The sequence below is a fragment of the Primulina tabacum genome, chromosome 1, assembly GCF_025594145.1.
Source record: "Primulina tabacum isolate GXHZ01 chromosome 1, ASM2559414v2, whole genome shotgun sequence".
NCBI classification, from domain to species: Eukaryota; Viridiplantae; Streptophyta; class Magnoliopsida; order Lamiales; family Gesneriaceae; genus Primulina; species Primulina tabacum.
Window position 1 is genome coordinate 55,727,372 of NC_134550.1, and position 21,824 is coordinate 55,749,195.

Below are 21,824 nucleotides of genomic sequence, written 5' to 3' on the forward strand. Positions count from 1 at the left end.
ATGGTACAGATCATACTGTGATTTAAGAGGAATCGAGACGAAAAAAAAGTTTGACAACACTAGTCACTTGTCTTGTCCCTATAAACACCTAATTCTTGGAACCAAAGTTTGCTTATTAACACACAACTGGTTAGGGGTTCGAGTCACCTTAACCGCGCGTCCGCGAAAATCCTCCTTTAGCATAGAAAAGAAAAAAAAAAAATCACACCTAGTTGTAGAGAAACAAGAAGATATACAGATAACAGATGCATTAAAATGTTGAAAAAGGGGCTGGAGAAGATTGATAAAATAGTCATCTACTCCAAAGTTTTGAGAAGCCTGAATAATCCCGCTGCTTCTCTTATCCGGGAGAACTCGATGCAGAATGCTTGCACTTCAATGAATATGTCATGAACTGCAAACAACAAAATTATTATAGTATCACGCCCATAACCAGGCAATATTAAGACATGCCATGCTAAATTCGTAAAAAGTAGCCACATCGAGCATGACCTTGGCACACATGAATACAACGGCAATTATTCATGACAATTCCATCAACTTGTATAATTTCAACCACAATGTTACATCCAGTTTCGTATGATATAGGGTCATTGATGAAGTATAAGACCAGTTGATTTTAAAATTCGTAAAAAATGTAATGGAGAAGGAAATTTAGTGATTTGATCTGAAATGCTTAAGAAAAGTTAGCACTGAGCAGGAAAAACCCAGCAATAAGAACCTTTGGATTTTCCAATCACGTCTTAAAAAGAAAATATAGCAATCAAGCATAGAAAAAATTCTTGTTCAAAAACAAAAATAGTAGATCATTTACCCAATCAAATACTCTATAATGTCCTCTAAAACCCAGTTTCCATTGAGCATCAAATAATACTGGAGTTGAAACCAGTGAAACATTCATCATTTGTATTCTGATTCTCAAGATTTAATGTTCTCCGTAAATACACAGAAACAAATTTCTTGAATACGCTCATATATGACTTGTTTAATGTTGTCAATATCTACTAACAATACAAGGTTAATTATCTCATTTTCTCCGAGAATCAAGTAATACACAGTTTCCGAAAAAAGGGAAAGCGTCTGATAGCCATCATATTCGCTGAAAACCAAGTTTTAAATTGCTTACCATTGATTATTTTGTTTCGAATCAAACTTTGCAGGAAAACACAAACCAATCTCACAAGTCTATTCTGCATATATCTATCCTGGAAAAGAAGATGGAGCAAAGGGCAAGGATTATTCCAGCACGAATCGACAAACACAATGAATTGATTAATATGGAAAACTAATAAGGGAATAAAGATGCAGATGCTAACCTTTATACCCTGGCAAGCACCTATACAGTTTGAAATGTAAGTGTGTAAGAATTCGGTGGGAAGTTCAATTGTAGTAGTCAGCCTATTCACTACTTCCATGGAATGAAGACTCATCTCCATGTTAACAAGAACCGTAAAGTATCTGTCAGTTACAAAGATATCTGCAATATAAGGGTAAAAATAATGCCTGGTTCCATAACCAAAAGCCAAAACTAAACACACAAGATCATACTCTGATATTTCAGGTGAACTGATCAACTTAATGAGAATTTCAACCGCAATCATAGGATTATTCTCCACTAGTTCCTGACACCATCGATATAGATTAAAAAAAACCTTGCCACAAATTTATAACAATAAAGGAAGCAGGAAGTCAACATACTGGAAGCTTTTTTGGGGTCAGTCCACAGTGATATAATAGCTTTGGATCATTTGCCAATTCCACCAAAACTCTCTGTAGATGTGAACAATCTAAGAACGTTATGAATACCAGCAGAATGAATTTTGATACTCAACCAAAATATCGATGTTCGGAAACCAGATAAGCGATACATTTACACAACATAAAAGTGTAAACGCAAGTGTCAATAATTATCTCAGTCATGCATGGTAAAGTAACATTTCTCTTTTTTTTTCTCAATTTAAAAAGATCTCATAACAAGGGTTCAGTTCAATATACGACACCAAAGAGTAACCGAGTTGTCTAAAAGTCCACCATTAACCCACCAGATCTTCTATGACAACCCAAACCTGCATTGTAATCAAGAAAAAATATATTTCGAAAATTACGGATAGTCCTGCAAGATGAAATATTTCTGTGAACAATTGTGTCCATCAATTCAGGTTCGCAAAAGAAAAGTGTAGAGCATTGACTCTTTCCTATCTCACATCTTTATATAACCTTAGTGCCATGATTGGTACATCCACAATCCACCAAACACACATGGATCTTTAGAAGCTTATGCTGCCTGATTAGAAATCTTAAAAGTTTCAAATCCATAACTCAGATAGAATCATCAAGGGTCAGCATTTTTTCTCTCTTTCCCCCTTTTGCCATCACATTGACTCCTGGAGGGATTTACCATCCCAACTACATGGTGCAATTAAGAGTGTTCATTCCATATATAAAATTCCTTGGTGGAAATCCATATTGTAGTAACTAAGGACCAACAAAAAATGCTACCTCTTGTTGAGCAGGAACAAGCGCACCCTTTAAAGCTTTTGCAATTAACTCTCTAACTGCTGCCCCTCTACTTGTATCAGCACACATCCCATAATCCCATAAAAGTTCATGGTTGAAATCCGGGTTCAGCCAACATAGCTGTTAAACGTTGGAGATATTTGTTGGAACATAAATCACACACCTGATAGCTTCCAATGTCTATTCATTGGCTAATTACAGTTAGTTCTTGCATGCATTACCTCTCCATCCGTTATGGGGAGCCTTGGTGGGAAGGGCCTGATCCATTGTGGAGTAAATCCCTCCAACGATATAGAGGGCAGTAACCTAGCAATAGTTTCATCCCTATTCCCAGATCCAATTTTAGATGTAATTCCAGGTCCATCAAACCTGAAATTGTGAAATTCAATTTCAGGTTTCAGAGAAGAGAATGGCAAAATTGTGAAAGTGAACTTTAATGTGAAGATAACACATACTCTGATGAATTGCTATTACATCCATGGGGCACGTCAGGATCAGGTATCACATTGTTCACAGAGTTGTCTTTGAATGAACATTTCAATGGTTCTGGATGAATTTTGGCACAGTACTGTTGCTGCACATGCTCACGTTGTGGAAAAGACTGGAAGGTCAAAACAAGAATGATCACTTCAAGCACACAAGTGACAGAAAAAATTGAAGTATATTTTTGGGCCAGTACAACAAAGGGCTAGCAAAAAGCCAGTTAGAAAATGCAAGCAATTACTATTTGCACATGTAAGAAAATTCAAAATATGAAAAACTCACATGTAATGAAATGTCAAAAGTTTTCACGAAATTTGCTGCAGAGTCATTGAAAAGCTGCAGGAAAGAAGATACCATCACCAGAAGTTATGATTGAAAAAAAACACTGGGTAAAGAAAAGAGGTAAGCGGCCACCATCAAACATTCGATGAACTGTAGAAACATGTGAGCTTGAGCTGACATTTTGGTGGATTTTATACAATACAGTTATAAAATTAGATTTAAGGCAGGAAGTCAGGAAATAGACCACATAGCCCAAAATCAAGCATAAATTATTCAAACCATTCACGGTTTCACCTGGATAGGGAGCCAAGATTACATCGCAGCAAGTATTTTGTAATGATTAATAGCGTAAAACTACTAAAAGCGGCATATCAATAAATTCTAGGCTTTCTGCAAAGAAGTCGAACTTGGATTTATGCCCAAGTATAAACAGCTTTATTGTTCAGCTGAAACCTCAATCAAAGAAAAAAGTAGAATAAGCTCAAGTATTTTCCCATTGAAGGACATTATGAGCCATCAGAAGTGTTCATAATTTTTCAAGCATAAGCATGCCATTACTTTTTCAGAGAAGTGCCATCTCATAGAACAAATATTTGGTAGTATTGGATGCTTGTCATCCAGTATTAGTAACGAACGGTTGATCCTAACTGGGAACAAGAGAAACAGAAAAGCGAATGAAACCTCTCTGCTATTTTTCACGGTTGTGGAAGAGGCTAACAATTGAAGAACAAATGCCCGTTCAAACTTCTCTGCTTGTTCATCACAAGCTGCCTACAGATAACGAAGGGGAGAAAAAGTAAAGCAAAACCAAACATAAGAATTGAAACGTAATCAGAATGTCGAACAGTTGGCAAGTCAATTAGCAAACGAAAAAAAAATCATATGCATTCAATCAAAAAGCAAGTTTTTTTAACCACGTCGTTGCTAAATCAAAGCTGTAAAAACTATAAACCGTAAAATGGCATCACAAAATGCAACGAACTATGTGCTTACATCCACAAGCTTAGTGATGAAAGGATTCAAAGAAGACTGCTGAGACGCATATGCATGATAAATAATTGCAAAAGCAACCAACCGTTGAGTTGGACTAAGCAATTTCTCCTGCAGTAACGGCGATTGAAAACACTGTTTCAATAGTAATATTCTCAGCGACAGAGAAAATTGAGATCATAAAGGACAAAAAACCCTAACCTTGGGGTCTGACAACAAAAATTCGAGGGCGGAGCAGGCATATAAGTGGAGACAGCGGGGAAATTTGGAGTTGAAATCCGCCACGATCTGTTCCAAGGTCCTTTCTTCTCCGCCATTCAGCAGTCCCAATAGCTTCCCGGAATCCTCAAACGCTAACATCCCGAAGATTTTCTCTCTTCTTCAACTCCTAGAAAACAAAAAAAAAGACACAGAGAATCAGACGCAATCGATTTATAGCTTCGTTATTTGGAAGTGATTCGCATACAGACTTACGACTTCACTTCGTAGTCCTTGCAGCTGAGGCTACCGCTTCAGTGGTAAATCCAGTGTAAATTTTCCATCATAACAGCGTAAATTACAATATGGTACAAAAGTTTCCAAAGTGTTTCAAATTGGTGCATGAATTTTGCCATAATTTGTTGTTAATTAAAAATACTAATCTGAATCGTTGTTTTAATTCTAAATAATTTGATCATTTCGGCGCACGTTATTTTAAAAATTGAATGATTGGAGATCACATTAAATTTTAAATATATCTCATCAACTAAAAACTTTAGGACTATAAATTTTATTAATTTAAAAATTATTATTTTAAAAAATCTTTTTTGATCCACGAATAAATATTTGATTATTTGTATTTATTAATGCCCCGTGTCGTTTTTCTTGAATTAATATATATATTTATAAAAACAAATAAATTATATTTTTTAAAAAATAATTAAAAATTATTTATTTTATTGACAAATCGAATAAATTTATTGTACAATGTGAATATAATTCAATTGCACATATGGTTCAGCGAGCAAAACTATTATTTCATAGAGTATTAATTTATAGATGTTTTATTATATTAAGTGTGAAAAACAACTCTCTTTTTTTATCATTTGTGTGAATTTATGTTGGGTTGCGAAAATGTTAACGATCTTAATTTTGACGCTAACAAAATTTGTTATTGTGTTTTGTACATACTCAAATGTAAAATTTTTATCTCAAATTGAAAGATGAAACTCGAATTTTGCAAACGGCTAGAATTTGGTAAGTTTCAGTATTTCAATTATATCTCATAGCTCATTAATCTAAATTACCAACAGTCAAGACGGCTGAATAGAAAATTCCATTTTCGACAAATCATATTTCAAATTGGTCGGATTAGTTCGGATATTATCTATGCGAAATTTCAAAGTTAAATTGAAAGTCACTGATACAGCAAACAGCTGGACTTGGCAAGCTTTGGTATTTTGCTCATATCTCACAGACCATTTATTGAAATGACCAGAGACCGAAACTGTGGGAAAGCCAACACAACTATCTAAGTCATATTTCGGGCTGGTCGGATTAGTTGATGATATGCAAAGCTAAGATAAAGAGCTACAACTTTTATGTTTGTCACTTTGCTCGGACATCAACAAATCAAGAGTTACAATCACCGGACTAGACAACAAAACTTTCAGTCGTTTATCAAACTGGTTTTTTAGCAGTTATAATATTTCAAGCATATCTATCTCATACGAAATCGAAATCGAGTGATTCTTGATTTTGTGAAAATCTAAGAAAAAAAGGAAACAACTTTTATGTTTGTCACTTTGCTCAGAAATCGACAAATCAAGATTTATAACCAATAGAATAGACCAGCTAGACTTTATCCAGTAGCTCGAAGTCAAGCTGCTCAAATCCGACCACACAGCTCCAAAATTTCAGTCGCTTAAATATTAACGAACCGCTCCGAAAGTCCAGCCACTAGCCCAGTGTCAAAAAGCGCTAGAAAGTCAAATATGATTGTTTCAATGTCAGAAACAGTACTAAACTTTTTCAAATAGTCGTACTCTTGTTTCAAATGTTTATATCATTATTGGATGCCAAAAGTACAACAGTTTGAAAATCAAACAACAAACTTTGATGCGGATTCAGAGCATGTGCATCATATATAAAAGAAAAATAAGTTAGAATGAGAGCAAATTCAATAAGAGAAGTTTAAATAGATATGTTCGCTTAAATGAGAGTTTTTCCCTAGTGTGTGAGGATTCATTTGAGAGCATATATATGCTATAATGAATTAGTTTTCTCACTCACACAAAAAGTTAGTTAATCGTCAAGAATAGTTGAATGATAGTCTTCACACAAAGATATTACAGATTATGTTTGTAGTTTTGATATAAGAGACGTTAAACATTATGCGGATTGTGAGGTTGCGACCTACATTGAGAGTGTGCTATGAGTTTCGATTAGACAATGGATAAATCTTAAGTCGAAATGACTTTGTACAAAAGATTGTATAAATCAGAGTCTTCCAATGAATGATTCCTAAGCGGAAGAAATGATAACGTATGAGTTTTATCTTCAAACATTCCATAAACAAATTAGCGTCTCTTACTTTATTATATTTATTTAATGCTGTTGTTTTTAAAATGTATAATTGAAACATTTTATGTATCTTTCAAATACGAAAATATTAAATACAAAGTGTTTGATAAAATATTTCAGTCAAATCATTTTTTATTATTTCAACTTACATATTTTTAAATGTTTTATAAAATAAATAATCGATAGAGATTATTTAAAATTTTTGATGTTTAATTTCAAAATCAAAATCAATTTAATTCATGCATGTACTGTTATTTTTTTCGGCCAAGCTAAACACAATTTCGATCCAAATGCTCCGAATCGATTACTGGCAAACAATTCAAATAATTAATGTATGTAAAAATTCCTAAAAATTAAGCCCTAAAAACTACGGTAATTGAATTCGTCGGAATTGCACAAGAGAATGGCGTCGAGGCAAATGGAAGAAGTACAGAGAAAACTAGCGATGCTGAATTACTCCAGAGCCAATGCCCCAGCGCAGTCACTGCTTTTCGCTGGCATGGAACGCCATGCTCTACTGGAATGGCTATTCTTCAAGTAAAATGTTGTCCTTTTTTTTATATTTGTCTCTGTAAAAGCTGGTATATGAATGGTTGTTTAATCTTTTTGCCTATTTTGCAGATTGTTAGGATACAAGTCTCCATTTTCACAGCAAAATCTACAAGGGGATGCCGTGGATCAGGACGAAGAAACCTCTCGGATACAATGTAGTTCCTACTTTTGACTTCGTGTTGCCTTTCTCCTTGTGTTATGTCGTAAAGATTAATTATGTGGTATGATATGTGTCCAATTTAGTTGGCTTTGACATTTTTGTTTTGCTCGATACTAAAATTGGAACCTTTTGTTGTGAGAATGTGGCTTGTTTGTTATAAGCTTTGGGTAGAACTCACCCTCAAAAGCTAGCTATTGAGGGGAGGTTGTCCAAAAGTTTATAAACCCACAAGGCAGACTTTTCACAAGCGTGGGACGAACCATGTCATGTCACATTGTTGGAACTCTCTGCTGTATAAAATGTAGCCTTAGTGTATAAACCTTTTATAGTGAGAATGTGGCTTATTGAAACTCTCTGCTGGCTTTTTCTGTGTTACTTAGTGTATAAAATGTCGCCTTTATAGTTTACTACAAGCGACCTTTTGATTTGGGTTCTGAATGGATATGTGAAATAGTTATAAAGTGGTTCTATGAATTTTGCAGATTTGGCAGAAATAGCAAAGTTTCTGGGTGTTACCACCACCATAGACACTGAAGCCATCCAAGTGAGTTTAAATTATGGAATCTTATCATCAAATTGTTTCCAATCGTAAAAAAAATGCTATATTTAATTATGTGTTGTGCCAATTAGTATGCTTTTCAAAAATTTAAACTTCAGTGACATGAAACCTCCATTGTCATGGCCATGCTTTTGAATTTCGTTTTCTGAAGGAAGAAATAAATAAACCATCCTTGCATTTTTTTTCCCCAGAGATTTATAAATTTTAAATTTAAATGAAAAAGACCAAAAATTTCTCCACATGTAAAGGCACTGTGATTATTGTTTTCTCAATGCACTATTACCCTGTCGTGGAGATTATTTTTTATGTTACGAAATCTCAATCAGCCAGGCTAAGTGTAAGGGCTGAGTCTTGTTGTATCTTGGGCCTACGTACATGCTTTGTGGGATTTTAATAACTACATGTTATACCTTTTCATTGCAGGGTCGGGGAAGCTACGAAGATCGGACAGAAATGTTACGTCTTATCGTGGATTTAGTGGAGGCAAGCATTTACGCCGATAACCCTGAGTGGAGGTGCTTACACTTTAGAAAAATGTCAATAACAAATTCATTTGATCAATCTACTGGGTCTTTAAATATATCAAATCAACTGCATAAAATGCTTGCTACTTTTTTTAGTATAGATGTGCAAGTGGCTAGAGACATACAATTAATAGATGCCATTGCTGAAAAACAAGCTCAAATTTTCTCTGAAGAGTGCAAGTTGTTTCCTGCAGATGTACAGATTCAATCTATATATCCATTGTAAGGAATAATTATTTTCCTGCGCAATTCTGCTTTGAATGCCATTAAATCCTTTTCTTTAGGCTCATATTTTGGTATAGAATACATATTATTTATGATAGACATCTGGTTAAGTTGTCTTCCTGGAGCTTATTTATGATCTTCTGTTTTTACGACGTGTTATCATGTCATCAAGAGATTGCTTATAATGTATTTTAATTTGGACGACACTTTGGTTTTTTTCTGCTATATTATCTGTTATTGACCTAGTTTAGTCTTCAATACCAGATTTGGTGTCTCATGGTTTTGTATTAGGTTTCTTACCAAGAAGCTTGATAATAGTTTACAATTCAAAATTTTATGAACTTCTCTTAAAAGAGAGCATCTTAAAACAGAAAATACTCAGGACTTATTGGTGCTTGTGTTAACATTAAAAATGATTTTCTTTTCACTTGATAAAGGTTCATTTGTAGGCCAGATACATCTGATTTGGAAAAACAGCTATTTGATCAATCAAATCGACTTCTGAACCTTCAAGAGATGGTTGATGATCTGGCCTCAAAGGTTGCCTGATACTTTTTTACTACTTGATTTGCCATTCAAAATTACAAACTTCAACCACCTTAACATTTGTCGTTGGATGCGTCGGTGTGATCAGTTGTCATTTGTCACCTTAAATTTTTTAGCATCCATACAATCCTGATGAAGATTACACTGAAGCCGAATCAAATTTACGGAAACATCTGGAATCTTTTCTTGAAACTGCGAGATCCTTTAATACAATTTACACCAAGGTTCGTTCTCAGTTTTCTCGAAGTTTTATCACATAGCTCAGATTACATGATTCTTGAGATGAGCAAAAGTGCAAATGCATCCAATTCAGTTCCACATTATGTCTAACATTGTTAAAGTTTCAGCTTGTTGTTTTTGCCACTCCAAATGCAGGAAATACGTCCCTGGACACACATGATGGAGGTACCTCAACTTCACGGGTTTGGACCAGCTGCAGATAGATTGTTGGAAGCATATAAGATGCTTGTGAAGGTGCGGCAACTTTAACTTCCATCTGTGGAGTAACTCACTGGTCATTGCTGGCATGCTTTTGAGCTTTGATGTATTTTCAACAAATATAAACTTTCACTGCTTTCCTCGTACTCTGGTTGAAAGAGAATAACCGTGCTTAGCATCTCTAGAGTTTGAATGGCTTGCTTCATTCGTACTAGTTCTATTTATCCAAATGCTAAAACATAAGAATACAGTTTGGTTTCTTATTTAATTTTTACAGTTAGTGTTTGGGAGGTAGTTGCTGTGATTCGTTTCTTATTTAATTTTTACAGTTTCTGGGAAACTTGAAGAACCTTCGAGATTCGTATACAGCAGTAACCGTTGGCTCTTCAGAAACAGTGGCTGGCGAGCCATCTTCTGTGATAAGAATTATTTCCGAGTGTGAAAGTGCATTAACATTCTTGAACCGAGATCTTGCGATTCTCTCTGCTTCCATCGCTCGTGAGAAGGGCGAGGAGGCTATTGTCTAAAAGTGAAAGGGAGAACATGCATGCTGCTCTTTTTTTGGTTATTTATTTTCCATTTTTTTTGGTGGGGTAAAAACATTTGAGTGGTGAATGTATTGAATGTACATTGGAAGTTCAGTTAAATCAAAAGGATTGTGTTGTGTGTAACTAAGTTTTTTTCCTGATTCAATGATCAAATTGAATTTTAAGATAATCGAATTGATTATAATGAAATAGCAAAATCAATGAAAATTATTATCATTTTATCCTAAAACACTTGTAAAAAAGTATTTCCCCCCGTAAAGATTGGATTTTGGCTAGCTTTAGATAAGTTAAAACCATCCCGAAATAAAATGAAAATAATATTAACTAGTATTGATCAATTTGTCGAAAATCTTAATCAAAATTATCAAATTAACTCTGTTTGATTATACCCAACTTATTAATATGGTTCAAAATTTAGAAAAGCACATTATAATGCGAAGCTATTTTTCAAATAACTTGTCAGCAACTCTATGTTACTTTAGTAAGATTGATTGTACCAAGGAAGCCTTGTACGACAATTTTGTTCGAAAATATATTGGTAGAGAGAATCAGACTTCTAATAAGCAGTCAAACGTTCACTTAATCCACCAAGTAAGTCTAATACCTCATTGGAGTGTAAGCAACTCTATGTTTGCATCTAGGTCTCAACTTTAAATATGTTAACGAGTAGACATGTCAAAATGGGTTGGGGAACCCGTCGCAACCCGCCATTAGGCAAGGCGGGGCGGGCCAGCTCGCTATTTTGGCGGGCCTCTAAATGGTTAACCCAGCCCAACCCACCTTGGGCCGCGGGTTAGGCGGGCTGACCCGCTTATTTTTTTTAAGAAAAAAATGCTAAACATATTTAAGTCAAATAGTTTCATAAAATAATTAAAAATATTGAAATAAGAAATTAAGAAAACATACAACATAATCCATAAAAAATAAAGCGTTTAAAGCAAACATGAAGATTGAGACATGGAAGAGAACATAAAGTCGAGGAAAGAGATGGTTGTAAATTTTAAAAAATATTATGTCTTCAACAATACACATAATTAGCAAACCTCCGTCCAGTCCACAAAATTTTACTGTAACTCGTCGGACTTCAAACGAAACCACTCTTGAGTTCACAAACAACTGCTATACTTAAAAATTATTTTAAGATTCATGAATAAAATTTACAGGAATTTCTTCTCTTTTGTTTTTTTTATGTATATCTGTAAATTTCTTTTTATTTTTATTTTTTATGTATATTTGTTGTAAGAGTAAATTATTAATAAATTTGTTCTAAGAGTAAATTATCAATATATTTGTTCTAAGACATGGAGGGGCATCAAACTTATTCCAATTTTTATATAAAACCTAAAATTTAAAAATATAAAATTTTATCCTAATTTGGCGGGTCAGCCCGCCCCGTTTGGGCTCGACCCGTCTTGGCCCGCAACCCAAACGGGCTCAGCTCATTTGGCCCGCCTCCAATCGGGCTGCTATTTTATCAACCCAATCTGTTCAATTTTAATAGCGGGACGGATCGGCCCGACGGACCTAACCCAATTTGACAAGTCTATTAACAAGTTAATGAAAGTCCAAACATTTTCGTTCAACATTTAAAATTCCTTCCCGGTTTATCAATTTTGTGGAACTTTTCAATGATGATGGTATAAATATACTGACCAAGAAAATCTTTTTCAGGGAAAATTTTATGGAATGATATAGCAATTCTTTTCAACAAGATATTTCTATATAAATGAGTGTCTCAGGATCTCATCTCCTACCTCAAACTCTTTAAGTAAACCTTCGCTTCTACAACATAATCCAAGAAAATGCTTCAATGGCCCATTGCTTAATTGTAAGTCGATAATCCTAATGATTTTCATTGCCGCATTTGATGTAAGTGAAGCAACCGGTTTCATCCCACAGAGCGACCAAATCCATTCAACGATTGTTCTATCGTGTTGAGATTTAATCACAAGACCGACGTTAACCACGATCACCCTCCGTTGATATTATTCTCGACAATGGGATCTCGTAAAAGATTAGATTAAATCTCCGTGGGCTTTATCTTTTTTGACTTTATTTCTGTGAGCTACCTATTAATGTCTGAGTAGGAACTCTCTTAGGCAGGAGTCCGTCAATAATCTGGATCATGTGGGAGCTCGGTCGAAACATTCACAATTAACACGATACCATAAGCGGGGAGGTCGGTTATGGTCATGATGGGAGGTCGGCCACATATTCTTGATTGAAGAGATTACGGATGTATGGAGGTCAGCCGAGATCAGCTCCCACCAGCTTTGTGTGAATGAGGTGACCTCCTGACGGACTCTGTCAAGAAGATAACCTTCCGGATTTTTCTGAATATTGAGCTCAAATCCACCTGGGCTATCGAGAGTAGGCCGAGCCTATCCCTAGGCTCATTTTCAAAATCATTGGACTATATCGCTTTTCCTACACTGTATAGGTTGAATTTCACCCATGTGCATAGAAAAATCAATCAAGCATTTTCAATATTTATAAATAGTGATAGAAGAATAAAATGAAATTAAATTTGAATAATTGTACGTACTAAGATCATATTTAATTATTGAAACGATTTTTAAGAGCATCCACAATTGTACGTACTAAGATCATATTTGAATAATTGTACGTACCAATTGGCCTTTGTTTCAGGGTGTAATTTGCAATTTGGACAAATTACGAGGTGTAAACAGTAAAGAAATATTGAAGTATTTATTTCAAACAAATCATGCCTGCAGTTCAATTCTATCCCGCTCCATGAAACTGAAACTGAAACTGAAACAGAAACACCAGAAATTATGCAGTAATTTACACCTAAGAAACGAAGGGCTATACTCTTCACTGTCGAAGTCATTACTTTCAGCTGCAAAAGTGAGAGATCTCCATAAATTACATTCCCAGATAATCACTTTTGGTCTACAAAAGTCTTCGCTTTTCTCAGGTCGGTTGATTTCTAAGTATTCTCAATTCAAAGATCCTAATTCTGCGTTGTCAGTATTTCTTGCCAATTCTTCTACAAACTATGCATACATCTGGAATACTATTGTTCGGGCCATGACACATAATGGGTTATATGCAAAAGCACTGGAAATGTACGGGAAAATGAGGACATCAAATGTTGAACCCGACAAATATACCTTCCCTTCTGTTATCAACGCCTGCGGTGGTTTGGAGGATTTTGAGAAGGGGAGATTTGTACACAAGCATGTTTTGGAATTGGGTTTTGAGTTTGATTTGTATATCAATAACGCTCTGATCGATATGTATTCCAGGTGTAATGCTTTGGATCGAGCACGGGGAGTGTTTGATAAAATGCCTAACAAAGACATTGTTTCTTGGAATAGTTTGATTTCGGGCTATACTTCCAATGGCTTCTTCAGCGAAGCCTTGGATATATATTTTCAATTGAGAATGAATTTTTCAGTGCAGGACTATTTTACATTTTCGAGTGTTATACTAGCTTGTGGTGGACTTGGGCAGATCACGGAGGGTGAGATTGTCCACGGCTTGGTGGAGAAAATCGGAGTGCGTAGGTATGTGGTCGTCAATAATGTGTTGCTGTCGATGTACATAAAGTTTGATATGTCAGCTAATTACCAGAAGATATTTCATGAGATGGTTGACAGAGACAAAGTGACATGGAATACTATGATTTGTGGATATGGTGAATCTGCTCTGTACAAAGAGTCAATCAGGTTGTTTACAGATATGGTGGGTCATTTCGAGCCTGATATTTTGACAATTACATCAGTTCTCCGTGCTTGTACTTACCTTAGGGACTTAAAGTTGGGAAGATATGTCCACGACTACATGGTTAGTAATGGATATGAGTGTGATACAACGACAACTAATATCATCATTAACATGTATGCCAAATGTGGTGATTTGGTAGGTTCTAGCAAAGTTTTTGAGAGCATGAGAAGTCCGGATTTGGTATCCTGGAACTCTCTTATTAAAGGTCATGTTGAAAACCATTTTTATGAGGAAGCAATAAAGCTCTTTAGTAGGATGAGGATGATTTGTGAACCTGATTCTGTCACTTATGTGACACTTCTTTCTCTTTGTGCAAAATTAATAAATATAAATTTGGCAGAAGAACTCCACTCTGGTATAATAAAACAAGGATTTGATTCTGTCCAGATTGTGGGTAATGCGCTTGTAGATACGTATGCCAAGTGTGGAGAATTTGGGGATTCGTTGAAACAGTTTGAAAATATGAAAAATCGAGATAAAGTTTCTTGGAATTCTTTTATTGCTGCTTGTGGTTATTCTGAGAATAGTATTCTTGGTTTTAGCATACTTCAAAAGATGAGATTGGAAGGAATGTTTCCAGATGTACCAACATTATTAAGTGCATTACCTTTGTGTTCCTTTCTCATTGCGAAACGGCAAGGGAAGGAGATGCATGGTTACAGTTTCAGATTCGGTTTTGATTCCATTATTCCAATAGGAAATGCTTTGATTGAAATGTACTCTAACATGGGCAATTTAAGGAATTCGGTACTGGTTTTTAAGCAGATGAAAGCAAGAGATGTAGTCTCATGGACAACAATGATAGCTTCTTATGGAATGCATGGTGAAGGTAGGAAAGCTCTTAAAGTTTTTGAGAATATGAAGGCAGCTGGTATTCGTATGGATCACATCGTCTTTATTGCCATAATATATGCATGTAGCCATTCTGGTTTGGTGCAAGAAGGGCGAACTTGCTTTGAACAAATGAAGAAAGACTACAATATTGAGCCTGGGCTTGAACATTATGCATGTGTTGTTGATCTTCTATCACGCTCCGGCCTATTAATTGAAGCAGAGAAATTCATAGTTTCAATGCCGTTGCAGCCTGATGCAAGTATATGGGGAGCGTTGCTCAGTGCTTGCCGAGCAAGTGGAGACATGAAGATGGCCGAACATGTGTCTAACCGTATTATTGAATTAAATGTGGACAATCCAGGATATCATGTTTTAGCATCAAATGCCTATGCTGCCTTGGGAAAGTGGAATCAAGTGGAAATGATAAGAACATCTTTAAAAGCTAGAGGACTCAAAAAAGATCCGGGATGTAGTTGGGTGGAGGTTCAAAATAGGGTATACTATTTTGGAGCTGGTGATCGATTCTTTGAAAAACACGAAGAAGTGATGGAATTACTGAACTATTTCTCTTCTTTGATGGCTAAGGAAGGATATGCCGCTGATGTCAAATCTGTCCTGTATGATGTAGAGGAGGATGAGAAATTAGACATGCTTTGTGGACATAGTGAAAGGCTGGCCATAGCGTTTGCCTTATTACATACAAAACCTGGTACTAGTTTGCTGGTAATGAAAAATCTTCGGGTTTGTGGGGATTGCCACACTGTGACTAAGTATATATCAAGATTCATGCATCGGGAAATATTAGTCAGGGATTCAAATCGTTTTCATCTATTTAAAGATGGAGCCTGTAATTGTGGAGATCATTGGTGATATCATTTCCCCACATAAGTTCTTTGAGGGATGATATATTTGGTTTTTTAAGCCTCAGAGAACTGCCTTTTTAGCATCTGCATTTCTGCTACCGTTTCCGAGTCTTAAATGTTTTAAGCACATTGAGTGTGAACCATTAGAGGGACCTGTGAAGAAGTGGGGGGCCCATGAACAATTTACTAGAAAACAAATTATACGATCAAACTTAAAGTTACTATGAAGTTATTCAGCTTGACTAACTCTCAACTCAAACACTTGAATAGTTTACAGCAAGTTTGGAATCGAGGTGTGAAAAGTGTATTATTCCAACCATGTTTCACATTTCAGAACCCAACGGGAATTTCATCTTCAACCTAGAGCGAAGTGGTTTCCTCCTTATTACTAAATCACACGAGATCCATTTTCATACTACTTTTGAAAGATAAGTTTCTGGAATGACCTTATATTTTTCAACCATTCTGTCACGTGGTGGCCATGATTCTTTGATTGTAGGATTATCTGAGAAGTTGTTTATCCAGGCTGATAAAAGTGGAAGTTTCTCTGCGTCAAGTAGTGTCAGCTCAGCTATCTCTTCCAGAATACTGATCGAATTGGCCATCCAACCAAATGCAATATCAAGGTAACCTATTGTGTCACCACCAAAGAATTTCTTCCCGTTTAGCTGATCTTCAACTAATTTCAGGTTCTCCACAGCTGAAGTAACAGCTTCCTCCTGCGCTTTTCCTTGAGAGATGAACACCCTCCATATTGATGGCAAAACCTGCATTTCAAATGCATCACCAGAAAGTACACGTTAAACCGTGAATTATAGATCTTTTTATGCTTCCTAATCAAGATCCTGGGTATCACAGGGACGGAGCATGAGTCCCTCATCCATAGACACAACGTCAGAAGTTTCTGGAAGCAGAACCAAATTGAAACTCGGAAAATGTAAGGTGGATCAGATCATATATGTAAAGAAAGGTAAAGGGTTATCTTGATACCTTCTCATCTCCAAAATTTGCCCAAAATCTAGCCATGGCTCTGTCCCAAGGATCTCGAGGGAGGAGGGGGCGTTGCTTCCATGTGTCATCGATGTATTCAAGAATGACAAGGGATTCACATATTGGCTTCCCTTTGTGCACGAGAACTGGTATTTTCTTGTGTACAGGATTGTACTCAAGTAGTGAAGCACTCTTATTGGTCATATCTTCCAATACGGTTTGGTGTTCTATGTCCTTAATCTTGAGTGCGTGCACCACTCTCATACCATATGAACTTGACCATGATCTCAAAAGCTTCAGATCTTCTGCCATTTTTGTTTCTCATCATTTTCCTTTGATTTTCTGTGGTTAAAGGAATATATGTATTGAAATTGAAAAGAACGTGAATAGCAAGGGTCCAAGGCCGGCCATTGTTTTGGCTTAACCATCTTACACAAATTATTATAATAGATTAACTGGCGCAAGAATATTTAATTATTTGAAAGAAATAATCGGCCTGTCGCTCCTCCACTGTTTTATTGAATTTTGCCGGCCAGATTTTCAAAGCCAGAGATTCCATGACCCATCGACTCGTATATAAATAATAATTAATTTAAACGCTCTATCTTTTTGTTATATTATTATTGAGAAAAGCAAAATAAAATAAAATAAAATAAAAATAAAAAATGTGTTGGATAAATAACATTGTGCATCAATTAATATGTTTTTTTTATTTATTTAATCACAATTTGGATATAGTTATAGCATCAGCCTTGGTACATGAAACTCATATGGCTGCAACCAGAAGTGTAGCCTCCATCTATAACCAGATTATGCCCACTGATATATCCTGCTTCTTCGCTTGCTAGAAACAACACACCTCGAGCAACATCATCCACCCTCGCCTCTCTCCCCCGCAGAAGACTCCCCCTTTCCCCCACCATCCTGCTCACGTCTTCCGCCCTCAAATCCTCCCTCCCAAGAATCCTCCTGAACCCACCCACCAGCATTTCCGACGCCACCCCGTGCGGCGAAACGCAGTTCACCCGAATCCCATGCACGCCCAGTTCACATGCCGTGCTCCTCGCCAGTCCAAGGATGGCTTCTTTCGACGCTGTGTATGCATGAGATGCCAGGCCTCCCATGATTGCTGCCGAGCTCGATGAACAGATGATGCTGCCTCCTTTCTTACCTTCGATCATGATGCGTGCGGCGTGTTTGATCCCGTGTACTACGCCGTTCAGGTTTATGGCTAGAAGGGTCATCATTTGGTCCATCTTGAGGTTGGTGATGCTTCCTTCTGGCCCGGATATGCCGGCGTTGTTGAACATGATGTCCAGGTGCCCTTTCCATTGAACGGCCAGATGGATTGCTTGTTCTACGTCGGATTCTTTCGAAACATCGCAGTGGGTGTACCTACCCTGGATTGATTTGGCTAGCTCTGTGCCTAAATCATCTAGTATGTCGGCAATTACAACATGAGCACCATTGTCGGAAAATAGTTTTGCCGTGGCAGCTCCTATTCCCCTTGCTCCACCAGTTATGACGGCAACTTTTCCGAATAACCTGCAAATGAAGATTTCAGAATATAAGAAGCATCGATCAATCAAATGTAGCATTACTCAGGCCACACATGGTTAGTGTCAGCAGGCAGTCTCCTCTAGGAATCGCTCAAAAATGTAGATAACATAGGCTACATGCCAATCTTTGCAGGCAAAATTTAAACTTTCTGGGTTAGAAAGTTTTTCTGTACCAACCGTTGTGAAGGGAGAATTTGAGTGTTGTCACCTGTCTCCCCAACCGAACCCATTTCATTTGCAAGATGGTTTCAAGCAATTATTGGCTCATATATAGAAAATTCCTTATGGAGATTGTTGATTGTTTACTCTTGCACACATTTTCGATGATTACCACAACTAATTTCTAACTACGAAGGCTGCCGATGTTAATATAAATATGGTCCCGAGAGAAGAGTCTAATGCATCTTTACGTTCTCCGAATTATTTGCTGAATCCTTTGAATTTTTTATTGGTTTCATGAAATACATGACTTGATTGCAAATAATTTTCTCCAGTGAACAATTACTTGCACCTTTTAGTATATTTCGAGCATATGTTGGTAAATTCAGGTCATTTCAAGAAAGATGCGCAAGTTGTTTGATAGAATGCCGCAGAAGAATGTGTGGGCATGGAACTGCATGATTTAGGATATGTTACAATGCTATGATCCATGAGGCTCCTTGAATATTTGAATATGTGCTAAATAAGACTAAAATATCTTGAAATGTTCTCTCTTAGAAGAAACTTTTAAATACTTCATTGCTTTCTTGTAATATAATATAAGCTAGTATCGTATTTTTTATGGTACGTCGAAGTGATGTCATGTTATTGTTAAGGAGACTTAGAGATGGTGGTGTACAAATTTCTTTGTGCATCGATAGCTTGCTACACACAAGATTTTCCAATGTAAAAATGATGATTTTGTTTAATGAAGATGGCTACACTATCTGATGTAGGAGGATTTGTTTCGGTTTATTTAGCATTTGCTCATCAAGTCTTCTTGCAAGCTCTGTACTTCCCTGTGCTGTCTGAGACAGAGCAATATCAGATGGTGAAGTGATTTCTGTCGGTGAACTAAAAGGTGACATGTAAAAAACAGAAAGTTTTGACTTGAATACAAGAATAATTGTGTAGATTAGATAATAGCTGAACCATTCGTCTTCCAAATCTTTGCATGGTAATATTGTCGATTTTGGATGACTAAAAAGAAGCTGATTTTAAGTTTATCTATTATTATTTTAGGATTATAATAATATTTATAATATCTTTTAAGATTCTAGTTGGTATTCAGACTTCTATATTTTTATTTTGATCAGGACTCTATCTTGGTTATGTTATATAAATGACCAATTAATTGCTTAATAATAATATTGTTTGTTTTCTCAAATTGTTTCTTCCTTGTTATTCTTATATTTTGCTTCCCAAATATCCTCAAGCAATTGCAGAGATCAAGTGATGATATTCTGATGAGCCAGATGATTGATATGTACTTTGTTTTAAATAAAAAATAAAAAATCGTCCCTCATAATCTATTAACTAAACATAAATAACACAGTGCACTGTTGGTTTTGTTTGCTATCATAGATCACATTTACTTCCAAGGACCGTGCTACTTCACCTTGATATTGTGCGCCTAAACCACTTGCCACATATATTCCACCATTTATTGATCCGGCGACGCACCAGAGCCGAGGACTAGAGAATGGAGGTCCATAGTACCACTTACCATAGTATCACTTACCGGACAAAGGGTTGAACACTAATGGATGAGTTAGAGCTGGGAGAACTTGTCGGTGGTTGCAGCTATAAGCACCAACCCGACACAGTTAAAGATTGAATAGATAGAATTCTTGATATGAAAGAAGGATGTTGACGTAGGATGCACATGGGTGGATCGGTTGGAGGAGTTGGGAGTGCTCTCCATGTTTGAGGAAACGGGTTCAAAAGAGAAGAAGGCAATTGAATTTGATTGGCATTGGAATCTGCCTAATTGGACAGATTTGATGAAGGGATACTTAGTTGATGTAGTTTGGCATAGGACGGCATATAGAGAGAAGAATGGAGGAAAGGAGGGAGAATATATGAGTTGACGCCATGAAAGACAGACGCTATCGAGAAGTGAAGATTGTAGAGTTGAAAGACATGCTGAGCTAGGTGGTCAGGTAAGCCAGGTAGTAAGACCGACTTGATTTGCAAGTTTATTTGTAGGTTTTCATCGTTTCATTGATGATAATTTTGTTCTTGTTGTGGCTTTCTGCAACTATGTTATTCATATCGTTTATGAATATGGAAACACCTTGTCCATCAGGAGTATATAGAAGAGTGGTTTCCACTTTCCATAGACCAGGTACTTCATTTTGTCACCTCTTCAACTCGATGCATATCTCCCAATTTCACCAATGTTATTTCGAACATGATTGGTGCAAAGTTTTACTAAAGAAAATGAGTATTTTCATATTTAATTTTCAGTTGTTTTTCTTATGCTGTATTGATTGAATTTCAAGGCAACTTTCACATCCAACTGATATATATGTTAGTCCGAGGGCCTAAAGGGATGCATGCATGGGACCTTTTTATTGTGATCAAGTGGAGTAGTTTGCATAAGAACAAATGCGGATCGGACATTATTGTTGGCAGGGTTCAAAAGTTCTTGGTGCAATATATGGCAAGACCACTAATCGGTGATGTTTGTATCTAACAGTGCCCATCTGGATTATAACATGACATGAAAAGATGGTGATTCCAACTAGTATTAGATCATGACTATCAAGAAGAGCTTCTACACTGCATGCGAAAAATGAAGATCTCAAAGGGTGCACACATCTAACTTGTGGCTATTTCTGCAGGTTCTCACACACTCGAATGCACATGGTTATGAGTAATGCTACCATATTTTTAATTTACAAATCTACATGCACTGTCCAAATCAACTTCCATAACATTCAGCCAAAAAACTTGTTAAAAAAATCTTGAAAGAGGTGTTCTGATCAAAATACAAAATACATAAAATTAGAATGTTAAGGCATAGACGTGACACTGAAACTCTATCATTCTGATGAAGGATTTTGGGTATTAATCCTGTTGTAAAATTGAGTGAATCTTCGTCGGCCGGCAGACTTAGGTCTGACATGCTTCTTCCGCAGACCAAAGATCTCCTGAACTAGAGGCACATGAACCAGCACCAGCTTCCATGCCAACAACCAACCTAGACATCATAATTATCTGTTGGCAGGGTTCAAAAGTTCTTGGTGCAAATACATATAAGTGATCATCACGAATTTCAGTATCCTGCTAAAAATCTCAACTCTGCTTCATTTAATTTGCTGCGCACTTTCCGAAATTGATGTCTACTATATATTTTACATGGAAATTTCTTGTGAATGCATGCACCAATATTAGACACATTTTGACAGATCAATATTGTTTTTGTGTCGATCGAACAAATGACGTTTATTATGATATT

The 21,824-nt window shown here is 36.3% G+C and overlaps 5 protein-coding genes across 10 annotated transcripts; 2 read left to right on the top strand and 3 right to left on the bottom strand.

Moving 5' to 3' along the window:
* Positions 1–4: 4 nt before the first annotated feature.
* LOC142551799 (uncharacterized) lies at positions 5–4,866 on the bottom strand. 5 transcript variants are annotated; one of them, XM_075661208.1, is made up of 13 exons: positions 4,747–4,866; positions 4,474–4,660; positions 4,276–4,383; positions 3,964–4,053; positions 3,283–3,336; positions 2,973–3,118; positions 2,739–2,886; positions 2,500–2,637; positions 1,699–1,770; positions 1,549–1,622; positions 1,317–1,458; positions 1,127–1,205; positions 5–394 (listed from the first exon to the last, which is right to left on the bottom strand). In XM_075661208.1, the coding sequence occupies exons 2-13, from the start codon at positions 4,630–4,632 to the stop codon at positions 297–299; spliced, it is 1,308 nt and encodes a 435-aa protein (XP_075517323.1). In that variant the 5' UTR covers positions 4,633–4,660; positions 4,747–4,866; the 3' UTR covers positions 5–296. The 5 variants fall into 5 exon arrangements, with proteins under 5 accessions (XP_075517323.1, XP_075517341.1, XP_075517349.1 ...); XM_075661226.1 differs by having other exon boundaries at positions 4,743–4,762; XM_075661234.1 differs by having other exon boundaries at positions 4,739–4,757.
* A 2,280-nt stretch (positions 4,867–7,146) lies between these two features.
* On the top strand, positions 7,147–10,515 carry LOC142520075 (AUGMIN subunit 7-like). The gene is made up of 9 exons (XM_075623039.1): positions 7,147–7,371; positions 7,456–7,541; positions 8,029–8,090; positions 8,529–8,620; positions 8,726–8,851; positions 9,304–9,394; positions 9,517–9,624; positions 9,776–9,874; positions 10,168–10,515. Exons 1-9 carry the CDS (start codon positions 7,238–7,240, stop codon positions 10,363–10,365), a joined length of 996 nt encoding a protein of 331 aa, XP_075479154.1. The 5' UTR covers positions 7,147–7,237; the 3' UTR covers positions 10,366–10,515.
* A 2,623-nt stretch (positions 10,516–13,138) lies between these two features.
* On the top strand, positions 13,139–16,661 carry LOC142551824 (pentatricopeptide repeat-containing protein At3g03580-like). Of its 2 annotated transcripts, XR_012821628.1 has the most exons (3): positions 13,186–13,324; positions 16,168–16,459; positions 16,523–16,661. XR_012821628.1 is itself a non-coding variant. In XM_075661253.1 (2 exons), exons 1-2 carry the CDS (start codon positions 13,141–13,143, stop codon positions 16,263–16,265), a joined length of 2,637 nt encoding a protein of 878 aa, XP_075517368.1. In that variant the 5' UTR covers positions 13,139–13,140; the 3' UTR covers positions 16,266–16,291. The 2 variants fall into 2 exon arrangements, 1 of the variants encoding a protein (XP_075517368.1); XM_075661253.1 differs by lacking the exon at positions 16,523–16,661 and having other exon boundaries at positions 13,139–15,679; positions 16,168–16,291.
* On the bottom strand, positions 16,205–17,281 carry LOC142551842 (glutathione transferase GST 23-like). The gene is made up of 2 exons (XM_075661280.1): positions 16,824–17,281; positions 16,205–16,600 (listed from the first exon to the last, which is right to left on the bottom strand). The coding sequence occupies exons 1-2, from the start codon at positions 17,133–17,135 to the stop codon at positions 16,244–16,246; spliced, it is 669 nt and encodes a 222-aa protein (XP_075517395.1). The 5' UTR covers positions 17,136–17,281; the 3' UTR covers positions 16,205–16,243.
* A 156-nt stretch (positions 17,282–17,437) lies between these two features.
* LOC142551835 (short-chain dehydrogenase reductase ATA1) lies at positions 17,438–21,312 on the bottom strand. The gene is made up of 2 exons (XM_075661270.1): positions 18,560–21,312; positions 17,438–18,368 (listed from the first exon to the last, which is right to left on the bottom strand). Exons 1-2 carry the CDS (start codon positions 18,610–18,612, stop codon positions 17,570–17,572), a joined length of 852 nt encoding a protein of 283 aa, XP_075517385.1. The 5' UTR covers positions 18,613–21,312; the 3' UTR covers positions 17,438–17,569.
* Positions 21,313–21,824: the final 512 nt, after the last annotated feature.

What these genes read in the sequence shown, in the direction of transcription:
- LOC142551799 (XM_075661208.1), bottom strand. Translation starts at nt 4,632, where the DNA reads ATGTTAGCGTTTGAGGATTCCGGGAAGCTATTGGGACTGCTGAATGGC. An exon ending in TTTTGTTGTCAGACCCCAAG is followed by an intron (nt 4,384 to 4,473) that starts GTTAGGGTTTTT and finishes CCGTTACTGCAG; the next exon opens with GAGAAATTGCTTAGTCCAAC. An exon ending in TGTAATAGCAATTCATCAGA is followed by an intron (nt 2,887 to 2,972) that starts GTATGTGTTATC and finishes TCACAATTTCAG; the next exon opens with GTTTGATGGACCTGGAATTA.
- LOC142520075 (XM_075623039.1), top strand. Translation starts at nt 7,238, where the DNA reads ATGGCGTCGAGGCAAATGGAAGAAGTACAGAGAAAACTAGCGATGCTG. An exon ending in TTGATGATCTGGCCTCAAAG is followed by an intron (nt 9,395 to 9,516) that starts GTTGCCTGATAC and finishes TAAATTTTTTAG; the next exon opens with CATCCATACAATCCTGATGA. An exon ending in TTAATACAATTTACACCAAG is followed by an intron (nt 9,625 to 9,775) that starts GTTCGTTCTCAG and finishes CTCCAAATGCAG; the next exon opens with GAAATACGTCCCTGGACACA.
- LOC142551824 (XM_075661253.1), top strand. Translation starts at nt 13,141, where the DNA reads ATGAAACTGAAACTGAAACTGAAACAGAAACACCAGAAATTATGCAGT. An exon ending in CTTATTACATACAAAACCTG is followed by an intron (nt 15,680 to 16,167) that starts GTACTAGTTTGC and finishes TTCACATTTCAG; the next exon opens with AACCCAACGGGAATTTCATC.
- LOC142551842 (XM_075661280.1), bottom strand. Translation starts at nt 17,135, where the DNA reads ATGGCAGAAGATCTGAAGCTTTTGAGATCATGGTCAAGTTCATATGGT. An exon ending in CAAATTTTGGAGATGAGAAG is followed by an intron (nt 16,601 to 16,823) that starts GTATCAAGATAA and finishes TTTGAAATGCAG; the next exon opens with GTTTTGCCATCAATATGGAG.
- LOC142551835 (XM_075661270.1), bottom strand. Translation starts at nt 18,612, where the DNA reads ATGGGTTCGGTTGGGGAGACAGGTGACAACACTCAAATTCTCCCTTCA. An exon ending in CAAATTCTCCCTTCACAACG is followed by an intron (nt 18,369 to 18,559) that starts GTTGGTACAGAA and finishes CTTCATTTGCAG; the next exon opens with GTTATTCGGAAAAGTTGCCG.